General features: G+C 44.9%; 1 protein-coding gene across 2 annotated transcripts in view; it reads right to left on the reverse strand.

Annotated features, from left to right (window-relative positions):
- Positions 1–4,733: 4,733 nt before the first annotated feature.
- Positions 4,734–26,500, reverse strand: part of ATP1A1 (ATPase Na+/K+ transporting subunit alpha 1) — a 28,525-nt gene continuing 6,758 nt past the window's right edge. Inside the window, exons 2-23 of one of the 2 annotated variants that reach the window (XM_062595206.1) lie at positions 25,833–25,937; positions 24,577–24,636; positions 23,372–23,575; positions 22,987–23,100; positions 22,293–22,427; positions 21,908–22,025; positions 20,599–20,867; positions 19,227–19,425; positions 17,693–17,802; positions 16,375–16,509; positions 15,630–15,822; positions 14,945–15,120; positions 14,245–14,381; positions 12,267–12,417; positions 11,548–11,716; positions 10,724–10,878; positions 10,268–10,391; positions 9,339–9,484; positions 9,084–9,214; positions 8,454–8,555; positions 7,277–7,368; positions 4,734–6,505 (exon numbers count right to left, since the gene is read on the reverse strand). In XM_062595206.1, coding sequence (XP_062451190.1) covers positions 6,477–6,505; positions 7,277–7,368; positions 8,454–8,555; positions 9,084–9,214; positions 9,339–9,484; positions 10,268–10,391; positions 10,724–10,878; positions 11,548–11,716; positions 12,267–12,417; positions 14,245–14,381; positions 14,945–15,120; positions 15,630–15,822; positions 16,375–16,509; positions 17,693–17,802; positions 19,227–19,425; positions 20,599–20,867; positions 21,908–22,025; positions 22,293–22,427; positions 22,987–23,100; positions 23,372–23,575; positions 24,577–24,636; positions 25,833–25,937 — 3,054 coding nt within the window. In that variant the 3' untranslated portion in view covers positions 4,734–6,476. Of the gene's footprint in view, positions 6,506–7,276; positions 7,369–8,453; positions 8,556–9,083; positions 9,215–9,338; positions 9,485–10,267; positions 10,392–10,723; positions 10,879–11,547; positions 11,717–12,266; positions 12,418–14,244; positions 14,382–14,944; positions 15,121–15,629; positions 15,823–16,374; positions 16,510–17,692; positions 17,803–19,226; positions 19,426–20,598; positions 20,868–21,907; positions 22,026–22,292; positions 22,428–22,986; positions 23,101–23,371; positions 23,576–24,576; positions 24,637–25,832; positions 25,956–26,500 lie in introns of those variants that run through there. The other variant, XM_062595196.1, reaches the window with a different exon arrangement.

Consider the following 26,500-nt stretch of genomic DNA (forward strand, 5'->3'; position numbering starts at 1 on the left):
CCTACCTCCTTTATGTAGCACTACAGCAAGGAATTGACTTGGTCTTTTGGGGCAGTGAGGTTTCCTGTTCCTCACAACTAGTTTTCAAACTACCAATTTCTGTCCCCAGTTGGTTTTTATACAGCACAGATCCAGTTTGGAAACACGGAAACACACTTTTTTTTTTTTTTTTTTTTTTTTTTTTTTTTTTTTGGGGGGGGGGGTGGGTGGAGGGTGCAAGCTTGGCAAGTCTCTGCGGGTGGAAGACCAACTTTCCAGGCCACAGGAGTCCCAGGCTGCCAAGGAAGCACACCTTCGTCCTGCTGCAGTGGGCAAGTTGGCACTTCACTTGGGTACAAATATTCTGTATCTGTCTCCTGATCACATCTCTCTGCTCCCCTCCCTCCCTGGCTCTTTGACTGACAGCAGCACAAGCCTTTTGGAGGGACATTTTATGTCTACTCTGAAGGAAATTTGGGGCCTTTTAAAGTGAAAGGAGCCATAGAAATGCAAGATCCCGTTGCCACTGTTGTTATTAGAGCTGGGCAAACTCGCTGCATTTGCCTTCCAGCTGTCTGAACAGTTGGAGGGTTCAAAAGTTCACCCAGGTGAATATGTTGCTGTGTTTGGGACAACCAGGGGAAAGAAGCAGAAGGACAGATGATCTCACTGGAAGAAAGATGAGCTTAACAAGAAGGACGGGGAGGGATATGAACCTTCCTGTGGATATGGAGCCTCTGCAAATTTTTCATCAGTAAAGCCCAGTCGTCCAGAAAGCCATTTTCTTCCTGCCCTCCTCTGACAGTCGCCCTCACCCTTTGGGCAGATTGAGCTGCCTCAGACAACGGTAAGGTGGCCCTAGTCTTTGGCCGGAAAAGATCCCAGCTCCCTATGCTTTCACTCAGGCTCTCTGTCTATCCAAAAGGCCCTCAGCTAATCACTCGGCTTTACCCAGTATGTTTGTCTAAACATTGCCACCTAATTGGTGTTGATTTGCTTCATGTTTGGGCTAATCAGTTGGTTCAGAGGCCTCATAGATTGGTGGTCTTCCCTCCCTCTCTTTTCATGTTGTGGAGTCAGGAGAGAGTACAGCTGTGAAGCAGACTTGGAGCTGCTCTACCTCCTGCTGTCAGTTCTGGGAGAAAAGTACTTCATCCTTTCAAGAATGATGCTTGGGAAGCAGGTCCCTGGGATGAATTGTCTCCTTTCTCCGCTTATGGGTGTCATGAAAATGAAGGATTACTGGGGGGGGGGGGGGGGAAATGCCAAACCTCAGCTAGAGACTAGCACTAAGAGAAGAAACTTCTCTGTAGGGATCTGCTGAGACTCCCATGTCCTCGTGGGCATCACCAGCCTGGTGAGCTGGTCCTGGCTGGCCTGTCACCCAGTCTTTGCCCTTCTGCCCCAGAGTCTCACCCTGAGCAAAGCAGAAGTGCAGGCCAGGCATACACTGCTGTTGTCACTCTGCCCTCTCTGAACTTTGCCTTCTAGAAGCCTTTCTGTGTACATCCGCTCTGCTATAATATTGCTATTACAATTCCATTGCCCAACCGAGAGGGAGTGAATCATGGACGTCTCATACAAGTCCTTTCCTGTTACTTTAAGCTGAAGGTGAAATTGTTACCACCAGAAGGGCATTCTGCTGTCTGAGGGTGGAAAAAGTCAGGAAGATGAGCTCAGCCATGTGGCAAGAGTTCATTGCAGTAAAGAGGAGCTATTGTAAATGCTACCCCTTCTGCCAGACCTGAGCTGAAAGAGCTTTTCCCCAAGGATGTCACCAAGGAGGATCACCACTCTGTGGAAAATACTGAGGGCAGCTGTGCCATGCAGACATTAAGGACCCAGTGACCTCAAGGCTTGCCAAGCAGATGTTTGCTCTAACACCTCGTTGCTTGTAAGGCCCTGGGAGGGTCTGAACCCTTCAAAGTGCCACAGTGCTTTCACAAGAGAGGTTTCTAATCTGGTCCCTAAAAAAACCACCTTGTTCCTTTAGAAAAACATTCCAACGCTTATCCAGCAAGCCTCTCTGAAGTGCCAACACATAGCATGTCTAGGAAAGCTCCCAGTTCCTGAGCTGGAAACAAAAGGAAGCCCCAGAGCCTTATTCAGAGCCAGTAAAGTTGTAAGAAAAGGGACAGCACAGAACCTCAGCTGGCTCCCAAGGCCACTCGCACGAGCTCTCCCCGGCAAGGCAACGAAACCGCAGGCAAAACAATGTCGGCAGTGTAGTGACGCCGAGTCGGCTGCCGACAGACACTCAAGGTCTTGCGTTGTTTAATAACAGCAGACACAACCTTCCTGTTATTCACAACTGTCCTTGTGCCAGCTAATCCCAAGTCTGCCCTGGTTGTCTTGCTTCCTCCCACCCGGAAGCTGCTAGGGGACTGTCTCGTTTTAGAGGGGGGCAGTGGAGAAGTGCATAACTATCTGGTGGGGAGAAAGGAGTGGGTGGATTCGCTGGTCCACCTGTGTATTCAGCGGCTGGGGGTACGCACGCATCTGGCCACATTCTGCCATTCACACAACCTCTGGCAAAACCACTGCTCATGAAGATATGCTTGGGTTGTGGGTGAAGCCTTGCATCAAAGCCATGGTCAAGGGGTGCATGGAAGCGGCTCCAGTTCTTCCTTTTTTACTGTTTATGCAGGCTGCCTAGTGTTTCTTCTTGGCCTGCCTGCTTCACCTGCCTGCCTGGCCTGCCTGCCATGGAGCAGTGATTAGCCCTCCGCATCTGGCGTTGGCAGGGCAAGTTCAGGTGGATCTCACCTCTGCACAGTGGGGTGGCCAAGCTCACTTCCCCAAAAAGCAGGCAAGCTGCAAGGCTTGAGCCACCTTCTGCACATCTCTTGCCCTGTGAGCCTGGTTTCGAGCCGGCAGTGAGCACAACGCCCAGGCACCCTCCAAGTTCTCCGGGATGCAGCCCCAGCTGGTTGCCTTTCTGACCATACATCTATATGCTGGCAAGTGCCTGCAGCTCTGCCTGGCCCTGTGTCCTACCACAGTAGCTTCAATGTCAGTGAAACAAGAGCCCCCACAAGGGTCGACCTGAGCCTCGCTCCTTCCGTGGTCTGGCTGAAGGGGACTGGTGAGTCAGCGTGGGAGCAAAGCCAGCACACCATTCTTCAAGAGCAGTGCCATTTAGGCATCATATCAACTTGCCAAAAGTCTGGAAATTCTTCGTCCACGTTGTTAACTATGTGGCAAGAAATCACCATCACACTTTTTGTTTCATTTAGACTTTTGCCTAAACTGATCCCAATCAAGAAGACTTTTTTAAGGCTTTAAGAATCCTGCAATGTGGGCTGGACCTTGCAAGTGCATTAAGTTCCCCTTAGAACAGAAAATTAAGGGGGATAGGCAAGTGCTGCTCTCACAGATCTTACGCCAGACACTGGGTCATCTCAGCTGCAGCTCTGCTCGGTGCAGAGCAGTACCATACCTCTGCCTTTGGCTTCGCAATGGCTGCCCAGTTCTGAGCAATTCATGCGGACTCTGTGAATGCAGCAAAAGATGGAACACAGCAAACATTAGCCCTGGAGAACTTTCCAACGTACTATCAGAGTTGGGAAAGTTCTGCTGAAACGAACTTGCATTTAAATAGCCTTCTAACCTTTGTGCCTCGAAGGAAGGGACTTGTCTGGCTTAGTTCATGTAGCTTGCTGACTTCCCAAAGTGGTATGAGGAGTGTGTATAGGCCATTCATTATATAAATCTGTAACTTTTTTTAGCCCAAGCCTTGCACTCCACCTTTGCTACCATTTGGTCTCTGATTATTATATGCTGCTGAGCTTGTAAATATTGACAAACATCTAGAGTCAATATAAAATATCTTATGTCGCCTTCCTCCCTCCCCCTCCCTGTTTCCTGCTCCCTTTCCTAATCGTCAGAATCCCATTTGCCTCCAGCTACAGCTTCCTCTGTGTCTTATCCTCGCTATGTAAGATAAAGCACCCAGCAATCCACAGGTAGATAAAGCTTTCCTTTAACATTAGCAATTTAGTTATTTCAGACGTGGCTTCACAGTATTTTTTTTTTCAGATTACAACTACAATGACAAATCAATAGTACAAAACGCAGGAGACACTCCTGAGCTGGTGTCCAGGTGAGATGCGACTCCTAAGCAGTCAGTATAACAAGGAAGCATTCCTGCTGTCATGGCTTGGGCATAGCTGTGCTCAGCTATTGCTGCAAAGGGGCCTTGGCTACACTGACACAAGCACAGCCCATCAGTGAAGCTTTTAATTGCAGTGTGCTGGTTCAGTTCTGATGCTTATGTCAGAGAGGTATGGTATCTCATCCCACTTGAAAATGTTCAAACTTCAGCTCAACAAGGCCATCAGCAACCTGAGCAAACTGAAAATGGCTCTGCTTTGAGCAGGTAGTTTAACTAGAAACCTTCAGGGCCCCTTCCTGCCTAAACCTTCATGTGATTCAACTTAAAGGTTTGCAGTTAAGGATGGTTAAAGCTGATATATCAGGGTGAAGAGGAACAGCTTCCTCTTGTATCAGATAGTAAGGCTGATTTCACAACTTCATTGCAGCAGGACTCTTAGAGGAAGTCTTCTCAGGCACTGATTAAAAAGTTCAAGCAAATGCCACTTCTGGGTACAGTAAGTGTAATTTCTTCAGCACTGCTCTATCATCCAGTAAACTTCACCCCACCTCCCTCCTTCCCCCTTCTAGCACAACTCATCTCCCCATCACAGATAGGATGATCTCAACCTCAGTTGCATTAAATCAATTTTTAGCATGAGTAGACTCAGACAAGTGGAGCACTTTATTTTTAAATCCTCCAGCTGAGGGTTCCACATTACAGTGTCCGAGACAGTTTACAGAGGTCCCACCCTCACCTCTCACTTCATCCCTCCCTCCCTCCCGCTTGTACTGCTACAGCTGTTTGCAAGTCAGTATTGTACAGGAGATCAGGAAAATGACTTGGCTTTAAAATAACTCTTCAAAAAGTTTAAAACAACTGAGGGATGACAAGTTTTGGCTGCAGACCCTATCAACGTTCAGGTTTAAAGTGACCCTATGCAGAGGTAGGAGCACGTCCAAGAGCAGCGAAGACAGGCAGTTCAAGAAGAGGACCAAGGACCTGGAGTACCTTCAGCTCTACCAAAACAGTACAAGCCATGTAAAATTAGGACTTCATGGTGCTGAGTGCTCATGTGATAACAGCCCAGTTCTCCTATTAAGTTTTCATCAGCCAACCATACAAACATAAGCAATTTCCCATATGTTTTGATTTACTGTTTAAAAAGCCAGACTAAAGCAGCACAACCTTCCCACTTCAGCCTGAGGGCCCACTGAGTCAGCTCGGCAACCCTGGCACCATACTCAAAGTACACGACCTGGCTGAAGGGAGAGGCCTATCTGCAGCCATCACCCACCCTCACTGCTGGGTGTGAGATAAGGCTGAGAAATGTTAACACCCATGTCCCACTATTCGTCCCTCCTCTTCCTCATTCCCACTGTCTGCTCTGGCTGAGTATGGTTACAGAGCTGAGGCCAGGAAACTCCAAGAACAGAACAAAATAGAGAAAAGAGAGGGAGAGGAAAACTTTGGATAGCGGAAGAGAGAGCCTGTACTCTATCCACAACGAGCCTCTGCCATCCATCCACTGCAGACATGAGCCAATGGCAGCAGGACTGAGGCAATACTCTTCCAGAACAGGCTCTGAAATAAGTGTTCATGCAATGAGGACTAGCGTCTGCTTAGCAAAGCAGCCAGGAAAGTTATAGTTTGGGGATTTTAAGAACAGGGAGGTTTGGATCTAACCGCCAGTCAGTGGCAGTCTGTTCTCATTTGGAAAACAAAGCACACTGCAGCCTCTCAGAGCAGCCACAAGCTCTTCTCTCCCTCTGATGCTACATTTGCTTAGCAGAAGACTTTGCAGAAGGCAGTGAGGACATAGGATTATAGAGGGTAGAGAGCTTCCTGGACTTAAGGCTCCAAAACACAAGCACTTGCAACATGTTTGTTCTACAAAGCAAGATCACAAAGGCCTTTAAGAACTGCACTGTTGTCTCCAGGTCAAGCAGCTCTGGTTCCCCGCTGGAGATAGGAAGCCAAGTACTAATGCACATGGTCATTCTCATATCTTAATGAGCGTTTGGCCCTCTACTTGGCTTCCCCACTGCCCTGAACAGAGTTTTGCCTTGAGAAAACATCTGCCTAAGACTGTGTGGGGGCATCCTCTTATAATCCATCTTTATTTGTAAAAATTCACATATAAAATCTTCAGTTTCTTTCCTTTTACAAAAACAAAAAGGCACATAAGAACTACCTAATCTCTTGTCCCCATGGACTGATGGTCAGACACTCCCTCCCCCTCCCCCTTGCTTTCTCCTCCAGTCCATGCTTCCTCATGTTTCCTTCAGTTTCAGCTCATTCCTGCCCAGGCACAATTCTGCGCTCGCAAAGATGAAGTATGCACACAGGGGAGATGGCGGAGAGGTGGCGGTGGGCTGTGCGTGGAATGTTTTACAATTGCTTTTTAGTAGTAAGTCTCTTTTTCCACCCAACCTAAAGGAAAAGGGAAAAGAACAGGATTAGTCTTACAAGATAGACTGGATGTGAACTTCACAAGTGCTCCTTTTAGGCTCTGAAACTAGCACGTATGTTTAGCACCAAGTTAAATGCCCTGTTGCATAATGGAAAATCTTGCCAAATCGATGTTCCACAGCTTTCAGGTCCTGCTCTGATCTTCTTGAACTATTCAAGCATTAATTCTTATTTTCTATCTAGTTTAGCATATTGGTACTTCCACATGCTAGGGAAGAAGGCAGGATGGTGATGACAAAGGAAGTCCTGAATCTGAACCACTTCCGATGCTGAGAGCAACACTAGCAAGTCTCCAAGAGGGGAGAGAAGAACTGCCTTGAAGCTCACTGCAGTCCCAACCAGCTCAGCTGAGCAAAGAAGGGAAACCACACCCCAAAAAATCCTAGCAGAGCACTGAGCATGCAGGACATTTTCCACATGTTTTACATGTTAGATGAAGAGTAGGGATGACAGTCAGTAAACAGTTAGCATTATTGCTCCTTTTCCAACTTTTGTCCTGTCTGCCTTTAATTATATTCACTCTAGCAAATCCAGCAGGTTTGCTGAAGTAACAAAACCCTACAGCTCCCCTCCACAATCTTGCTCAGGGACTGAACATCTACAAGGCAGAGACTTTCTATGCCCCTTCTCAGTGCTCAGCACTGCAAGGCCTGGGCTTTGTCAAAGTCCTTAGAGATCATATCCTCAGGGACCGCGGAAGGAAACATGCATATTTTAGCAGCACATTCTTACCACCAGGGTTGCGTCTGATAATCAGCTTTCTGATTTCATCGTACAGGAATATGAGGAGGGAGTACGGGAAGGCACAGAACCACCAGGTCGGTCTGTTTGGGAGACGAGTCAGTGAGAACATGGGCAGTACATTGCAGAGACACTCCTTGCCTGACAGAGTTTGTGTCAATGGGAGATCTTGGAAGGCAAGCAGGTCCTGGCTTGCCAGTGTGCCAACTCCCATAAGGCTGTGGTTCAGCCAAGAATCTCCTGAGCCAACAATGACCACCAAATTTCTTGTTGTAATCAATTAATTCATTTTCAGATTATAATTCCAACAAAAGGCATGTTGTAGCACCTTTGACCAGCTCAGTGCCAGTACCTCCCCACTATTAATCTAGTAATATTTCCTCTAAGTACACGTAATCTTTGTGCCCATAGCCTTGCTCATTTGAATTGGTTTCCTCTTACAACTTAAACGTGCTAACATCTAGCCACTGTAGGCTTTGGGTGGATGCCAGATTTCTTGTTGGAAAACACTAACGCTTCAACACCAAACCCCAAACAACACTTCTGAATGGAATGCCAGATGTACTAGAACTTTTTGCCATGGGAATTTCATGGACCAGAGGGCTGTTAAAAATTTGTTAAAGACTAAATCTTGCCATGAAACACTGCAACACTGTTGGTAATGCTTAAAATGTTGCCATCCTCCCAACTACTGGGAAAATTCCTATGCACCAACCGGTCACCTGCACTGATGTAGCATCTTTCAAAAAAAGAAAACTCTGAAGCCTATACTAATTCTTTGGGACTAGGAAAAGGCACAAGATATTGTCATCAGTTCAGAAAAAAACTAGACTATATTCAGAGCAATTTAATTGTTTTCTTTAGAGTTACAGTCCCTTACCCATAAAACAAAAAATCCCAAGCAAGTACAACAGCAGCTGTAAAACATACCAGTACAACTGAAGTGGTGCTGTTTATGTTTAGTGAAGGCACTGAACTACAAGATCTCCACAAGCATTTACAAGCAATAAAGGAACACAAATCCCTGTTGTGCCAGAATACAAGTTCACTCATTTCCTCTAGCTTGAGATCTTCTGGGTTAAGACGAAGTCATCTCCTCTTACCTGCCTCCCCCACCCAAGCATTACTGTTCCATAGTTCTGTTTCATGAAAGTATAATGCAACTTACTTGAGGGGATACATCCTTAGAGCAACGTCCATTCCAGGACAGTAGGAGAGGAACGCAGCTAGAGCGGTCTCCTCAAAGAGACCAAATATTAAAATCTTGTTCCTAGTAGAAGAAACAGGAAAGCAGTCAGGGACAGAAGATTTTCATGGATGACTTTTTCTAAAAGCCACCTAGTTACCACAGAGTAGTGGGTGGAAGCAGACATTCTGACCTAGCCCAACAATCCATCAGGCTGATGCTATCAGGCCATTCAAACTGATGGCACAGTTGTCACAAAGGTAGCCTTCATCTCTGGAGAGGCAGATAATCCAGTTTACAACCAGACTAACCAGCCATTATCTTCATCACAAGTTCAGAAGGCTTGGACTCATGTCACCAGATCTCTGGTGACCACAGCTAATCTACTTGGTGCACAGTTGGTGCAGAATTGGGCCAGTTCCCACAGACACCACCACTGGAGATCAGCATTTCACTTTGTCCCAGCCTGACAGACTGCAGTAGATACTACAAAAAACTCACCTAGTCCTTTATCCACTACTAAGGCATTGCTGGGGGTGAAGAACTACAATGCCATGTGTTGCAGAAAACATGGAGTTCCAACCTAAATCCTTCATGGACACCCTTACTTACTTCATCCCCTGCTGGAAGACAGAGTTCCTTCGGGTCTTACAGATGATCAAGTCTGCCCACTGCACAACCACAATGCTCACAAAGAAGGCTGTATGGCAAGTGAATTCCACAATCTTCCTCTGTTCGTAAGTCTAGAAAGCAGACAAAAAGCAAAGAGCATCAATGTGTCAGAACTAATGCCTTTCCTCTCATGCTCACATTAAGTCCAACAGACGTGTTAGCACTCTGGCTGGCAAGCTCTGCCTTGAGACGTACCCATTGCTGCCCATAGCTGTCTTCCATATCATTAATCCATTGGTCATCCCATTGAACTCTGATCCCTAGCAAGCCAGAAGGCCAGAACCCATTCTCTGCCATGATTACAAAATAGGTGAAGAAACCTCCAAGGGCCTGGATCATACCTGATGAGATGAGAAAGGAGGAATAAAACTGATAAAGCTACTGCATGATGCAGTCATAAGAGACAAGCATTTTCTTGGAAACTCCAATCACATCAGAAATAGCTCCTTGTGGGACTCAGTCTCCCAAGCAGCAGCTGTAGAAATAGTTCACACTAAGATCAAACCCAACTGCAGCCCTTTTGCCCAGCAGCTCCTTCTCCCAACTTTGTACAGAGTTACCTCTGTTCAGCTGTGCGCCATGAAGGCATGGTACTCGAGGACACCAGATAAAACTCCCTTTGTATTCTTATTAAGCCTTTCTCACTCCCACCCCTTGCAAAATACAGTCAAAAAGGCTCCTAAGGTCTGCTGCAATTAAGCATGAGCTCCCATCCTGTGAACTGGGCATGTCTTTGTAGCTGCCTTTAATCAAGGCTCCTAATACTGTGTGTTTAGGGATATGCTAGAGAGAATCCTTTACTTCTAATTAAACTAACAATGAGATCTATGTTCTTGCTAAACAAGTCTGAACCAGAGGAGAGCTGGTTGTCAGCCAGCTCTTTACAGAGCTAAGCAATTAAACAAAATTACTGTGAAAGCGATTCAATGGCTCAAGCTGCACAAGCCACTGTTACGTGCCATGTGCGCAGAATCATGGCAAGTTCAACAGCCCAAGGTTCTGATTTACAAATCCCAAAGCCGCAGCTTCACTAAAATAAGCAGACCAGTCACCGACTGAGGATGGTGCATAAGCCTCACCACCACCAGGTTCAAATTGGTGCCAGAGCAAATGGACCAGCTTACCGATCTGCCCATAGGCCATGCTGATCAGCCTTTCATTCACCAGCTTGTCTGTTTTGGGATTTCTGGGCTGCCTCTTCATGATGTCACTCTCTGCTTGCTCATATGCCAGAGAGATAGCAGGAACCTTGGGGGTGGTAGAACAGCTGTTAGAACAGTTGTTACTCTCCACCACACATTGCCTTCCCTGCATCTTGTTTTTAGCCTGAAAAACAGTACTGCTCCAGTGCCCCAGCTGCAGGATTCAAAGGACTTCCCTTCGCCAGCTTGTCATTAGATAGGACTGAGGCATCCTCTGACTTGGAGAGTCAAGAAATTGGAATGGTAGGTTACAGGAGCATCAAGTGGTCACTTATTTAAGTCAGAACACTAAAGCAAACAATGTATTTCAGCTTTCTCCTTCCACCTGTCTTTTCAAGGGTACCTAGAACATATTTTTCACATGATGGAAAGACTCACCATGTCAGTGCCCAAGTCAATGCAGAGGATAGTGACCGTTCCCAGTGGAAGGGGTATGTTTGCAACAATGAAAATCAGGAAGGGTGTGATCTCAGGAATGTTACTGGTCAAGGTGTAAGCAATCGACTTCTTCAGGTTATCAAAGATCAGACGACCTGGAATAGGGAAATGAATAACCCTTGCCTATTAACAGAATGTAGCCAGGTAGCTCATAGGCAGTTTCAGTGGCAACATTCTAGGGCTAAGTACTAGTGCAGCAAATTGAGGAGTTCTTACACACAAGGGTGCTACATGAAGATGCAAGGCCTGTGTACTCCAAGCAAGCTACCATCTATGCAGAGCAATGTTCCTGGTCAGCACAGTCCAGGTTCTCTGCATACTGTAGTAGGGTATCAGACTCTGCTTTTTAAGAGATCAAATAAGGGCCCCTAGAGGTACCCTCTCTTCTGCTCCTCATAGAATGAAATCTGTCAGACTCAGCAGGTAAAGATAACTGTGAGGTCACAGTGATAGGCAAGAGGACAAAGTAGTCTTTGATATTCAACTGCTTCCCACCTTGTTCTCCTCTGGAGACTTAGATAGCCAGGTTGGAATTCAGGAACCTGTTCCACTGCTACCAGTTCCAAAGGGCAGTGCAGGTACCATAGAAATACAAAAGATTAGTGGTGGGGGGAAACATCTTCCTACTCTCAAAAACACTCATTACACAGACTCAAATGAAGGAAAGCCCTTCACACACCTCTATGCCAGAGGGAATCAGTAAGTAATGCTGCTGTAGCATGCCCACATATTTCTGGATGCTACTGCTCACAAGTTAAACTCACCTTCTTCAACCCCAGTGACAATGGAAGCAAAGTTATCATCCAGCAGAATCATGTCAGCTGCCTGCTTGGAGACATCCGAGCCAGCAATACCCATAGCAACACCAATGTCTGCCTTCTTCAGGGCTGGGGAATCATTTACACCATCACCTGTGACTGCTACAATTGCACCCTAGCCACAAAGAGAGAGGCAGGAAAGACTGAAAACAGGTATATGATGTTTTGGGCAACAAAAACCTGTCTTCTGTCTTCTAGGAGAAGCAGAAAGCTATTTCACATTACAGTAGGGAGACCTCAGTAGGGAGACCTCAATTTCTCTTTGAAGCCTGGAAAGGGGTGCAGGGAAGATGATTAGGCTTGTAAGAGAATCATGCTGCTCTCTCCAAGAGAGATGTTGAATGGTTTATAGCCATATTGCATCTTTTTCTCCTCCAAGCACCTTCAGAGCATTTAGAAATTAAGTATATTAACTTCTTGCAACAATGCTTCTTGCAATGCTTCCTGCAAGACCCATTTCTACACTGCAGAGTAGCCAGAACTAACCCTGCAGCATGCACTTACAGCCATGGCTGTTGACAAAGGCCAAATTCTAGTCTGGCCTTTTATCTGAAGACATCAAGATGGCTACGCCCTGCCATTTTAGCAAGCAACACTGGCTGGTAGTTTATATGCAAGTCCAAGGACTTCTCTACTGTAAATCCTTGGGCTCTCTTCCTCTTTACCTGTCGCTGGCAGCCTTCAACAATTATAAGCTTCTGCTGAGGAGATGTCCTGGCAAAGACAATTTCTGTATGATGAGTCAGAATGTCATCCAGTTGCTCACTAGTCATGTCTTTCAGATCTGAGCCATGAACAACACAGGCCTTCGCATCCCTGCAATCAAGAGACAAGGTAATCACCAGTTAACTTTTATTAGTTGCATTCACCTCTACTAATCTATGAACTCTTCAGTACTGTCATGGAGAGACCTAGCTCCTGCTGCATGGGACTAAATGCCAGTCCAGGTAGCTCCTGCACAGAAGTTTGATGCTCCAAGTTTAAAAACAGAAGGGCAACGCAAGGAAAAATGCAACATGACCATGCCAAGCAACAAAAGCCTATGAGCAGCCTAATTGTTTCTATGGTTTTGAAGGCATCGAGTGAAAGATTGTTTCAGAGCTCTTGCTCTCCCTGCAGAAGGGAACATCTGACTTAGTAAGCTTTCAACATCAGAAGAGACACTGTAGTCTTCTCCAAGCAATCCTTTTTGCAACAAACTGTTCATCTACACTTGGCTCTTCATAGAGCTCCTGCTATGCCAGTTCAGTCTCTATTTTATGCTCTTCAGCAAGAAAAAGCATGCAACATTTATATTTAGACTAGTTTGGTACCCTGCATGCTACAGCAAAATAGCACCTCTCTAACCCAGCATACCATCCCTTATAGGTCCAGTAAACTACTCTTGCAGCTAGTGACATCACACAGTTTAGACATGGAAATTCCTTCCCCACCCTTACAGCCAGCTGCTAAAAGGCTCAGTCACACAGCCCAGTGATCCTCAGCCTGCATTACTAGGTTATGAAGTTACCCTCAATAAAAAGAGAGGAATTCAGCCACAATATTTGTCTTCACCAAGCAATTCAGTCCACAGGGTGTCTCTATTCACAGTTCATAAGCTATATGGCTACCCTCCAACCCAAACAGAGGCTGGGTCAAGCTAAGCAATGCAGACAGCCCAGCCATTCTGCAAACAGCCTGCTTATGCCAAACCACATTTTCTTAGGATGTCTCAGTTCTACATGAGGCTATGAAGGCAAACATTAACCCCTAAAAGGAAAGGGAATACCATCTTAACAGTAAATGCCTTGATTCTGCTTATAGTAACCAATTACCATCAATTCTTCTACCTAGCCCTAGACCTGCTCTATTTGTCCAGCTGCAGTTAGACCCAGAACAGAGTTTGAGAGCAAAAGGGACAGAACACCGCTTTGAGTGACCAAGTCCACAGACAGTGTTTCAGCTCCTTTCTCTAAATAGTATAAAACAGTTAACTTGGGTTGACCCTTTTTCAGCCCATTCAGTTTGCATTGTTACTAACTACTCAATTCCTCTCAGAATTTTCCCATGAACCTATAAGCAGTTCTTACTAAATAAGCTTGACTAAATATATGTTTGGGGGCAAAACTAGACTTGGCCTCTATTTAAAAGACCTGAAATCACAGGAGTTTGTGGTTTCAGACTTTGTTGTAGTAGCACTTCAACACTACCCAGGCAGCCATCCCCCTCCCCCATATCCTTTTTCCTAGCTACTCTTACCTGCCCTCTACACTGGGCCAACACATAGAGTTTACAAGTGACATGAACCAATGGGGGAAATCCTCAGCTTGAAGGGGTGGGGGGGCAGTTGTTTTCTTGTCCTAACGTGGGGACAGGCAGCTGTGGAACAGAAGGAGCAAAGAAATTGCTCAAGTTTTCTATATAGGCCTTATCCCTAACTACTTCCCCTGTGCAAGAGACTAGTGTTTACAAACATTCAAGACAGCTTTGTGCATTCTTTACACAGCACATGAAGAGCTATAACATGCTGAGCCAAGTAGATGCTGAGCTTTTCATGTCTGGGGAGAGATGCTGAGAGATTAAGCACTTGCTTCTTATTGTCTTGGATTATTATTCTCTGTGCAGCTCTGGCAACCTTGCCTGCCCTTCCCCACCAGTCAGTACCTAGGGTTGACCTGGCTGACAGGAATGTTGAGCCGAGCAGCAATATCTTCTACTGTTTCATTGCCCTCAGAGATGATGCCGACACCCTTGGCAATGGCTTTGGCAGTGATTGGATGGTCTCCAGTAACCATGATAACCTGAAATGCAAACAGCAGACTGCTGTGAAAGCCTTGCCTATACCATGGAGCAGCACTGCCCCAGAGATAAGGTCCCTTGACACCAAAGGCCGCATGCTCTACGAAAAGGTCTTGGCAAAGAGCAAGTCTGAGGTAGAAGCAATATAACATGTTAGCAACTTGCAAGGGTTTAAGGTAGAAGGAAGACAAAACCTGTTAGTCCTGAGTCAGATTTCCAGCTCCATTTCCAATCTGTGCTTTGCTCGTCTCTGCTCTGTCATTAGCATGGGACACCTAGGCCAAATCAAATGCTCTGGGACAAAACCCCAAACAATCAGCGGCCTGTTAGAGCACTAAGTTTGGCATTTAACTCATTTTTCAGCACATAACAACATCCCTGGAATTTAACTCGAGGACACTAAGCCTGAAGAATTTGTTAAACCCTAAACAACTAGATCTTTAGAAATACATCCGATCAATACTTCCCTTCATTGACATTTAAGTGTTGCACAGGATATGGGAAGTCCTTTATACCTACAGGTTTAAAAAAAAGCAAGACTATTTTTAGCCCAGGAAGAAGCTACCTTGATTCCAGCACTTCTGCATTTGCCGACAGCATCTGGCACAGCAGCACGAGGAGGGTCTATCATAGACATCAGTCCTACAAAGCAGAGTTTCTCTACAGGAAAGTTTACTTCATCTGCATCAAACTGGAAGCCTTCAGGAAACTGATCATCAGGTAGAGCCAAGTGACAGAAGCCTGCAACACATTTAAAGACATTTATTCTATTCCTACATACTGGGAAGCATAGATAGGGAGCACTGAACATTTACTGCTTCTGCAAACAGCTATGCAAGAACAACAGAGCAGCTTCAGTGTTTAGGAGTTTAGCCAGGGCTATTGAGATAGGAGTCACGCTCATATTCTGATAACTAATGGCTGTTGCTAGGTACCCAGCCACAACTTGTTTCACATGCAGTGGAGCAAATCTAATATGATGTGGGCCCATGGAAACTGAAGGTCCCAAAAGCTTAGCTTCGTTTTGATCTAAGCAACCCAGTTGCTGGTAAGAAAAGACCCTGCAGACTGCCTTTTAGATTAAAGGCTAAAGCCAGGACGGTTCCTATGTGAATTGCTGAAGTGACCTTGACTCAGTGCTATGGTTACACTGTGGGAACAGAGCACAATCCTACATTTAATCTGCAAGACTCTACACAGGAGTGGGAGGGACAGATCTTTTGTTATTTGCTAGGACTGCTTTTCCTCACCTAACACTCTCTCTCCAAGGCCTCCCAACTCAAGGTAGGCATTTTGAAAAGCATCTTTTGTTTCTTCATCCAGTGGTTGCTCTTTGCCATGAATGAGAATGGAGCTGCAGCGATCCAAGATCCTCTCTGGGGCTCCTTTCATCACCAGCAAGTAACGTGATTCTGCTGGATTTGCATTCTTGTGAATTGACAGCTAGGGTAGAAGAAATTGAACAGTTTTCTAGACATGTGCAGCAAAATCCATGAACAACCATCATCACTTAGTGTTCTGTGACTACAGTAGCTTAGAACAATTTGCAACATTCTGCTCTAGTTTTCACATTCATCAGCACTATGAAGATTCCTGCAAACAGGGGAGTTATTGAATATTCTTTAACATTATCATATAACCACAGTTGTGGCAGGGCTTTCTTGTATCCAAGTTCTATCTTTAAGATCATCTCTCTGCAAATTTCTACGCAAATTCCCAGATTTGAGCTCTTCTATTCTCCCTATATCCTGACAGCACAGGCAGAAAGCATGCCTGGTTTTCTTCCGGCAGCTGACACTTCAGCATCAAGGCAGCTCTGGAAGCCCTTACACAGTGTAAATGAGCATAACTTGTTACTTAATTTAAGTCTTGGGTACTCTGTAGGTAGTGCTGGTGAGGTAAGATTTTGGTACCAAAATAAGCTTTGGGACACTGCATGTGAACTTACATAAATGCTTCAAGTAACAGCCCTCCCTCAAGAGGGCGCACACTTACCTGGTACTTGTTGGTAGAGTTAAATGGTATTTCCACCACTTTGGGGTACCTTTCTCTCATCTCCTTGACGGAACCACAACACAGTTCGATGCATTTTAGAAGCGCAGACTCAGAAGCGTCTCCAGCCACTGCCCTCTGAGGAAAGAGAAAAGACTAATCAACTAGAGCACAAACCAGTGGACTCACCACAGACGATCAGACATTTTGAAAGGGCATATTCATATCAGCCCAATTCTAGCTCAATATAACGTAATAGGAGAGCATCAAAGGATAAATAATTCTGTTATCTAGCACTGACAACAAACACTGCAGTTCAGAATGTCAGACCTTCCAGTCTGAAAGAACAGTAGTCTTCTGATGCCAGTGAAGCCCCTTTTTAAAGGGCAAAGAAAGTCAGATCACTACATGCAATCAGAAACATGAAGCTAGAAGGGAAATTTAAGAACTAGAATAGGCGATTTCTCTCTTCACCTGCTGTTCTTCATGGCAAGTGACATACAGTAAGCACTAACGAGACACAAAGAAACACACCCTTATGTACTCTCCCACCTCAATACAAGATCACCTTAGAAAGCATCTGGCACAGAAGGTTTAACCTGCTTTTCCTAGATTAAGGTTAGCACTGGCAGAAACTGGGGGTGACAGTTCTCAGCCCTGGAGATCTGAATGTTCTTAATGTCCTGTCTGAATTCCTTCTGCTGTAATTTAAACCCATTGTTCCTCTCCTTTCTGTCCCCTTTGTACAAAGACAAAAAAAATCTGATGGACATTAATTTCTGTTCTGGCTAGGCCACAGTTCAGATGCTGGAATCTGGATTGATTTTACAGAATTTGCACTAGTGCTGAACCAGCAAAAGCTTAGAAAGCTAAGACTCACAAGTGAGAACAGAATGGCTAAAGACAAACAATCCCATGACCTGCTGCTCCCCCACCTCTGGCGTCCAATTCTCCCAGCTTCCAAAACAGTGTTGCTGCTTTTAAACATACAAATGCTGAAAGGGTAATTCTTGGAATGCTAGGCAGTGGAAACTGCCTAGAAAAGCTCTAATCACACTACCTAGCTCTGTCAAATATCCTGCTTGCCAAACAGATTGTAGATAGTAGCAGACAGCAGGGAGCTTGTTGTGGGAAACGCGTCTTCCCAGTCTCATCTACTCTGCCTGCAGCAAGCAGGCTATTAAAGTGAATGAAAGTAAATGAAAGACTAAGCAGCACATGCCTGTCCACTCCACAGTTGCTCCCAACACATGGTGTTTAGCCTCACTGTCACGTAGGGTGGGGAGAAAGAATATGACAAGTGCTTCTTTTAAGAACTCACCTTAAGAATAGGCACATTCTCCTGGTTGGCTTGAAACACAGCACGGTTGCAGAGACCTGCAACTCTGGACAAGGCTGTCCAAGTGGCAGAACTCTTGTCAAAGGAAGCACCTGAAAGCAGAAGTGTGTCAAGAAAACAGGCTTAATGGTGAGAAGTCTTTACCTCACTGGAAAATGAAACTTGCTTATAGCCTGTTAGCACACTACATTTCTTCTCTCCCTTCCCTGCTACTTTGCATGTATCTGGTAACTTTTTACTAGAAGATCTGAGGATAAAGTAGCTACACAGAAAGGGGATACCTCTGTTTTCAAAATTTCAGGCAATAGCTACATCCAGCAGCAGCAGAAGCTTGGCTGACAACAAAAAAGCACAAAAAAATCAAGACAAATAACATCCCTTCAGGTAGGACAAAGAAGGCAATACTGGGCTCCATCTCTAGGTTGTTTCACCTTCTTTCACTTGGAATTGAATGGAATAGCTCCCAAAGGAATGATGCCTACACACAGAGAGATCCTACTTCACCCTTGCTGGCTCTTAAGCTGTCTTCAAAAGGAGATGAATTGAACAGACAGATAATTGATTAACTAATATACTTTCCATGAAGGGAAATCTTTATTTCTACTGCAGCCAAGCATTGCCAAAGTAGATCCTGAGTGCTTCCAAATAACACTTTGTATTTATAGCTTTTTTTAAACCACCAGTACAAAGTACCAACCAAGAATAAAGCAGCTTTCAAAAATGGTTCCTACAAGCCTGATGCTTTGAGGTAGAGGGAGGGAGGGAGTAGGAAAAAAAGATTATGTTAGTAATGTGGTACAACCACAATGTTTCATAAGGTGGATGGTAGAGCTAGAGAAATTCTGAATTTGGCTGCACTAAGCATAGTTCTGGAGAGGTAAGTACTTCTTTCAATTAAATAGTGTGCCGAGACTTCGAATTCTTAACAGAAAGTTTCTTCCAGATACTGGTAAGTCTTACAGACATTTCATTCATTGCTACCACTCTGAACACAGCCAGGACATTCTGGGAAAACCTCTGTTCTTAAGGGTAGCCGACTATTTCAACATAGCAATTTCCAGCTTATGACCCATCTCAAGTAGTTATTATCAGGGTCCATACCTCTCCTGTTTGCACTTTCAAGGCTATATGTATGACTTAAGATGGACAATTCCATTTGGTATATTTTAGCAAAAATAATCAGGTGTTCAAGAACAGAACAGCAAATATTTTTACCTACAAGACAAACTTAAAGGGCTGAACATTCCTGAATCTCAAATTCTAATAGAGAAATTTGGAGCAAGAGCAGCTTATGGCATTAATAGATTAAGTAGCCATGGTATAGTGCAAGACTCTCTACAGCTCACGCTAAGCCTTTTAACACTAGTTATAGATCATGTTACAAATATTTGCACTATGAACCAGATTTTGACTGGAGAGCTACAAACACAGGAGTTCTTAGAAGTACAGGTGTACAGAAAGGCCTACAATAAGCCCTTTACAATGAGATGCCTCAAGTGCAAAGAGATAGGCTTACCACTCTGGTTCTCTGTAGTATCAGCCTCATGAATCTGATTGTCAAACCACATGTGTGCAACTGTCATGCGGTTCTGTGTCAGAGTGCCTGTTTTGTCAGAACAGATGGTTGACGTGGAGCCCAGGGTTTCCACAGCCTCCAGATTCTTTACCAAGCAGTTCTTACGAGCCATACGCTTAGCTGTTAGCGTCAGACATACCTGGAGGCAAGGGAGAAGACAACAGCTCATATATCCTTGTGCACCATTGCTCTGCTTCGCAACTCACTGCAGACCTGGGATAACAAACTTCCATGCCCTGCAATGATTCCTTAACTCCATGCTCACCCTCCCACTGCAAGGTAAGCAGCACCAGTTTGGCCCAGCAGTTAGGTATAGATGATATTGCACTTCACAAAGCCTCCAGAAGGAAGTGCTGTACACTTCTTTACAGGTACTGCATCACAGGTATGCTGCTTGCAGAAGAGACCCATTTCTCATTGGAGTGGGGTCTTTGAGATCCAGTTTAACAGTCCCAACAGAGCTCTGGGGCACAAGGCCAGAGAGCTAAATGCTTTTTAGCTCCAAGAAAAAGGACTCACAAGGTACACTCTTCTGCTTCTCAGTGCATTAGGAAGGAAACACCTTAGACTAACATTTTAGCTAGTGTTGCAACTCTAATCACAGAAACTCTGAAAATAAGTGGAGACAGGCCACGTACAAGGAGGCCCAAAATAGCACGCAAGCAGCCCCAGCACCCTTTCTCACCAAAAGTTCTGTCTGGTGCTAGCTACCGACTCCTCGCTCCTCAACTCAGCTGCTGCTCTGCACCCTAAGGTTTCATGGTTTCTAGCCTTGTCCACCACCACTCTACAGCTGAGCAGGCCTAGGTACTCCCACTATCTCTTTGTGAAATTTAGATTTTTAAGGCCCTGTGCAGCTCCCAGATCAAGAGCTGGACTCAAGTGAAACTTACTGGATGCTCTGCTAGTCCTTCAGGTTGGAGGGGCTGATGCGCATGTGTGCAGAGGAAACCTTAAATCAACTGTTTTCCTAATGGAAGGGCCCCTCCCTGCTGTGGAAAAAGTGAAAAAAGACAAGTCCAGAACTCCTGGATTTGCTCATTTCAGTTCTGTGATACTAAGCCTCCATGCACATCAGTAAATTAGGGACACATCTATATTAAACAGCTGCAAGACCTGGCACCTACATGACTTTGGCTCCTCATTGATTTGGGCGACTGGTTTGAGTAAGTCTGTAAGACTTGGCTCTATGCACTCAGCACTGAGAATAAAGTTTACCTCTGAGAGCACACACCAAGCACAAAGCACTGTTTCCTAAAGAACCATGTGTGTAACCCATTCCACTCAACATTCTCCCCCCAGCTTCACTCACCGTGACTGTTGCAAGCAGTCCCTCAGGAACATTGGCAACAATGATCCCAATGAGGAAGATTACAGCCTCCAGCCAAGTGTACTCAAGGATGAGTGAGAGGATGAAGAAGCTGAAGCCCAGGAATACAGCTACTCCAGTGATGATGTGGATAAAGTGCTCAATCTCCATGGCAATGGGAGTTTTCCCCCCCTCCAGTCCAGAAGCCAGACTGGCTATCCTGCCCATCACAGTGCGGTCTCCAGTGCTAATCACTATGCCACGGGCAGTGCCTGGAAGAGAGGGAGGCATTAGAAAACAATACTTAGTGTACTATGTTCTAGGACAAGTACAAACTAATACCAGATGTGCAAAGGTTCCTTCGATCTGTCCCAGAACTCAGCAAGCCTTATCCAAAATGTTGCAGATGGGCAAGCTTTTTACTGTCTAGCTCCAGTTACTTTTGCTAAAGGGCTGGCACAGAATTCCCGTATGACTATGTGGCATGTCCTCTCCCTTCTCTCCCACGGAATCAAGAATCCACTTGGTTCAAGTGTCAATTACATAGGGAGTTACAGGAAGCCATCTTTAAGAAGGGAAGAGGGTACCACCTACTTGATAGGAGGCCCATTTTTTCTCACCAAGACTCTTGAGGAGGATCAAGAATATGCCTCTTTACTGCAAAGTCTGGGGCAGGTGGGGATGGAGGGAAGGAGAGGGGGAAAAGTAGGGAAGCTTTCAAGTACAAAAGACATTTTAATTTTTAGGGCCGTTTGCTGTCAAGAGAGAACATGATATGCTAAGGATTATACCATCCCTGGATAGTCATACCTTTATACCCTTGCAGATCAGCCAAGATACCACGGGCTTTAACACATGCAGTGCTTACTACCACACTCAAAGCTGCTACTGGAAGTTCTGCCTGAAATGTTCTAGAATTCCTGCCTTCTGCAACAGCTGTATTATTTCCAATAACTCTGCCTGACCATTTTGCTTCATGCTTGGTATCTATACTTTAACACTGCTGTATTTAGACAGTCAGGCCTGAAGATCCACCACACAGCTGCCAGTACAATCCCTATTTACTGTACTCTCTCCAGCATGAGTTGCAAAAGTTACACATCCTCTTGGAGAAGCAAGAAACCTGTTAGCAGTGCTGTAGAGTCTTCTCTGCCTACTGCACAGTGTTGTAGTTGGAACAGACAAAGCCTTTGCTGGGAACTTCCAGTCTGCTCTTGGGCAATACGACTGGTCTCCCAACTAGCACACTAAGCATGAAGCAGTTTGTTCCCTAGCACTATTAATACCTTACACAACTAGGATAGTTGCATACCTTCCACACAGTTGGTAGAAAAGAAGGCAATGTTTCTGGTCTCCAGTGGGTTCTCATTGGTGAGGTCTGGAGACCTGGTCTGAGGCTCTGATTCCCCAGTGAGAGAAGAGTTGTCCACCTGCATGGAAGAGATTACTGCTTCATACACAAGCAAGCAGATGCTTCCGTGACGAAGGCTAACACCATGCAGTCCACACCTTTCATAGAATCACAGAATCAGTAAGGTTGGAAGAGACCTCTGGCGATCATCTAGTCCAACCCCCCTGCTCAAGCAGGGTCGTTCTTCCACCACCCATTGACAACATAGAAGACATTCTTCGAAACAGATCAGTTTATCATCCTTCATTATGGCATGAGGTTTTCAGAGACATGGTCACCACTGTACCTTGCAACCATGAGCAGATATGATACGAAGGTCAGCTGGAATTCTGTCTCCTCCTTTCACCTCCACTAGATCTCCAACTACTACACCTTCAGCATTTATGCTCATCTTCTCACCATTTCTGACTACAAGAGCTTGCTGAAAGATAGTAAAAAAACAATCTATGTCAAAAGCAGCTCATAAGACACTCAGAGGTTTCATGCACCTTCTTAAAATAGTTGTTCTATGGTTCTAGAAAACTTCTGCTTAGAGTAATAGCATGCCCTCAGATAGGCATGTGATTTAAGAAAAATAGCTGTTTTTTGATAAAGTTCTTTGCTGCCAGGATGGTAGTAAGATGGTTAAGCATGATACTGACTGTTTATGAAAGGCTTACACAAATTACTCTACTCTCCAGACTATCTAGAAAGTATCCTACAAGTGTTAGGAAACTTGCAGAACTCACAGTGCCAGGAACTGCCCTGGACTATTAGCATAATCACTGGGAGCATACTTGGAGGGAGTGTTGTACTCCTCAATGTTCAGAGCAAGTTACCCACAGCAACAGCTTGGCCCAGGAAACATCTTGCCTGCTAAAGGCCAATACACACCATTCCCATCAATGCAGGCCTTTCGCAATTAAAACCCATGTTTAAACCAGGTAAAAGCCCCAAGTAAGCTACAGCTCAGAAGGTCAAGCAAATGAGTTGTTTCATACCTGAGGCACCATGTTCTTGAAGGACTCCATAATCTTTGAACTTTTTGCTTCTTGGTAGTAAGAGAAACAGCCAGTAATGATAACCACAGCTGCCAACACAATACCGAGGTATAGCTACAAGGAATAGAAAGAATGACTGAACATGATCTGGTTGAAAGGCCTAGTTTCTCCAGATCAGTTGCTAAGTGATTAAGTGCCCAACATGAAGGAAGATGGCTGTTTTTTCATTATGTGGAGGCATTCCAAGACATGTTAAGCTCACCCACCAAATTTCCCATGCTTATGTGAAAAGTTTCTGGACTGAATGCTTACAGGAAGTAGATCTGCTTGAAGCCAAACAGGCTGCTCAGCCTGCCTTTGAGGTAAAGTAGACATTTTTACTTACATTATCATTATTGGTCTCCTCCGCCTTTGCACTTTGTATGCCATAAGCCAGAAAACACAGAACAGCGCCAATCCACAGCAGAAGCGAGAATCCTCCAAAGAGCTGCCGACAGAACTTTACCCATTCAGGAGTGGTTGGTGGTGGGGTGAGGGCATTTGGGCCATCACGAGCCAAAATCTCAGCTGCACGTGCAGGTGTCAAACCCTAGTAGTGAAGTGAAGAGAAAAGAGGAGTTCTTTTCAGAGACATTGTGGCAAGACTGACCAGAAAAGGTAGTTTTGAATTCATTCATCTTCAGCTCAAGAATGCAGGAGTCTTGTCACAGCAAAAAGGAGATTGTAACAGGGAATCAAAGCCTGCAAAGCTGTCAGGACTGTGCAACACAACTGCAGGATGTGAAAGCTTGACACTGAAAGAGGAGCTAGAGGAAGCTGCATGCTACACGAAGAGCCTGCAGACCATAGGACTAAAAAGCATTGAAGAAGCACAGGACAAGAAAGCTACAACAGTGGACTTTCAAGCTTTGAGAAGCATCCCAGTCCAAATTATAGGACAAGTGAAAGCTGGGGGCCGCGAAGATGACAGCTGGTTTTCCAGGAAGTTGAGCTTTTCAGAAGCCAAGGCCTTTGACAGAAGTATGCAAATCTCTACACTGTTACAGAGTAAGAACAGACTTGTTGCTATATGCAACCCTGCAAAAAAAATTAGTAAATAAAAAGCAAGTGAGCAAAGCCATGAAACCACTGCAGTGCTACTGAATGGGACTTCAAGGTTAGCCAACCCACTTACACTCCTCTTTTTATGAAAATAATAAAATTTTAACTGCCACTAGCCATCATTTAGTCTCTGTGCATGTGCTAGCTCACTAGACTATTTGCAACAGGAGACAAACATTTGCCTTTATTAAAGGCTTCTAAGGGAAAAATCCAAGAATGAATTTGACCTTGGAACAATCCAGAGGCAGATAACAGTGACTTTGTTTCTAACAAAGTCATGAAAGTATTGCAGCCAGGCTGCATTGTGGGAGGACTGAGAAAAATATTTGTGAGCTCAACTACTTTCCCCAAAGTCTAAGAAACTTAACAGGAGGAGTTGAGACTAAAAAAGAAAAGACCACTCAGATCTCCCCTTCATGAAATGCTTTCAGGTGAGATTGTTCCTTTTCAGATCAGGACAAAGCAGGAGGGAAAACAAAGTCTACCTACTCGACTCAAGTCTGTTCCATATTTACGATGGAGTTCATCAAGGCTCAGCTTGTGATCATCCTGAAAGACAAGAAAAGGTGAGGGAAGATAACAGTCCCTGCAAATTGGTCAGCAAGAGCTCAGTGATTGTTCCCCTCCAATTCCCACCACCATCAGTAACAGCTCAGTGAGACAGCAAGGCTCTAGCTTATTTCCTCTCCAAAGAGAATCTCTATCTCACTCAGCAACTCAAGGCAGCCTTATTATCCTTGTTCTTGTGGCTATTTGGAGATGACGTGACAGCTTTCTAAAAACCTGACTACATCTCAGTGCAGTCTTTCTCCCACCCTCTGCTGCAGATTGTGAACCCTCAGTAGTTTTCAGGCAGGAGGGTGTCAGGAAAGAATGCAGAAGTATACAGAAGCTTAGCCCTGTAATTTCACACTTGCTTTCAGTAACACTGCCAGCTTAAGCAGTGTTTCTTCCCCTAAAGAGGCTCCTTTTTATAGCCAGGTTCTTCAACTGGATCAAGCTCCCAACTGGTGAACAGCACTGCCTTGCATAAACACTTCTGCTGGAGGGAGCAGAGACTTTAAACCAGTTTGGCTACTGAAAAGAAAATCTGTTCCTAGAACAAGTTTCAGCCTCCCCTCTTCCTAACAAGCAGTGCCAAAAAAGTGAGAGCCCAGACCAAAATCCACAGCACATCAGCAAAACCTTATCAACTTCAAGAAGAACTGTTCTAAGCTGGATGCTGCTCGTACACAGATGTACAGCATCATCCAACATTCAGACAGGCATGGGAATCTCTCCATGGCATCATATGTGATTAAAAGGAATGCTGCTACTGAGGTCTGTCTGAGCAGAGGCCAACAGCAAATAAAGCCATACAGATTCAACTCCTCAGCTGAAGTAAAAATAGCAATTTCATCCACATGACAGCACAATAAGGTCTGAACCGCCACTATCTAGACAGCCTGAGTGAGGAAATGCAGCTATACTTTGCTGTGTGTAACACAGGGCAATCAGACGCTTGAGTTTTATGTCAAGTGCCTTTCAAGAAGTGACGTTTTCAGAGGCTACTGAGCACTCATTTGGATGCTAAAATACTTGCAGAATGTCTGGCTTGGAGACACAGGGGACCAGAAGGAAGATCAGTGCCATTAGTAACCATGCTGTCAGCTCAACAGCTTTCCTCCTAAAACTGTGTGAGATACAGAGCTTTGGAGGTAGTGAACAAACTTAAAGCTGCTCTTTCTCCTGTCACACACTCTTACCATTGAGACCTCCTTTTTCAGCTCCTCCATGTCTCTCTCCTTCCCCTTTTTCTTCTTTGTGCCATGCTCTGATGTAGCAGTAGGCTCATATTTGTCTCTTCCAGCCTTTAAAAAAAAAGACATAGTATTGTAAGAAACACCTACAGTCAGCTTCTACAGCAGAGTCAATTGTACATATAAGACTGTGGGACAGATAAAATGATTATGGTTTAAATAAAGTTATGCCTCTTAAATAGGCTAGTAAACGGACAACTACTCAGCAGCATCCATGATGCACAGGTTACACCCAGATGTTGTACAGTATCAGCTAGGAGGAAATCAGACTGCATGCTCTTAGATTAGTTTTCACACGTGAGCTTCAGCTCAAGCGGAAAGTAGAAGATCAGAAGAATCTAATTCATAGGTGCAAATGTACGTTTCCTTCACAGCATTAACTCCTCTTCCCTCACAATCTTTCACATCTTTGAGGAGGGGAAGTACCACCCCATCAAGATTTTAAAGTGTTACCTCATCAAATGTATTATTGTCAAATGTATTACCTCTTGTCAAATTTGGGGGACAGGTTCCAAACAGCCTTTCTCAAATTGGTATTTCAGCTGGAATCTTTATTCAGAGGGATTTATTTCCTTTAATTGTAACTGTTTCTGCATGAAGTTTTTATCTTATAC

This window comes from Rhea pennata, chromosome 1 (assembly GCF_028389875.1).
Source record: "Rhea pennata isolate bPtePen1 chromosome 1, bPtePen1.pri, whole genome shotgun sequence".
Classification (NCBI taxonomy): Eukaryota; Metazoa; Chordata; class Aves; order Rheiformes; family Rheidae; genus Rhea; species Rhea pennata.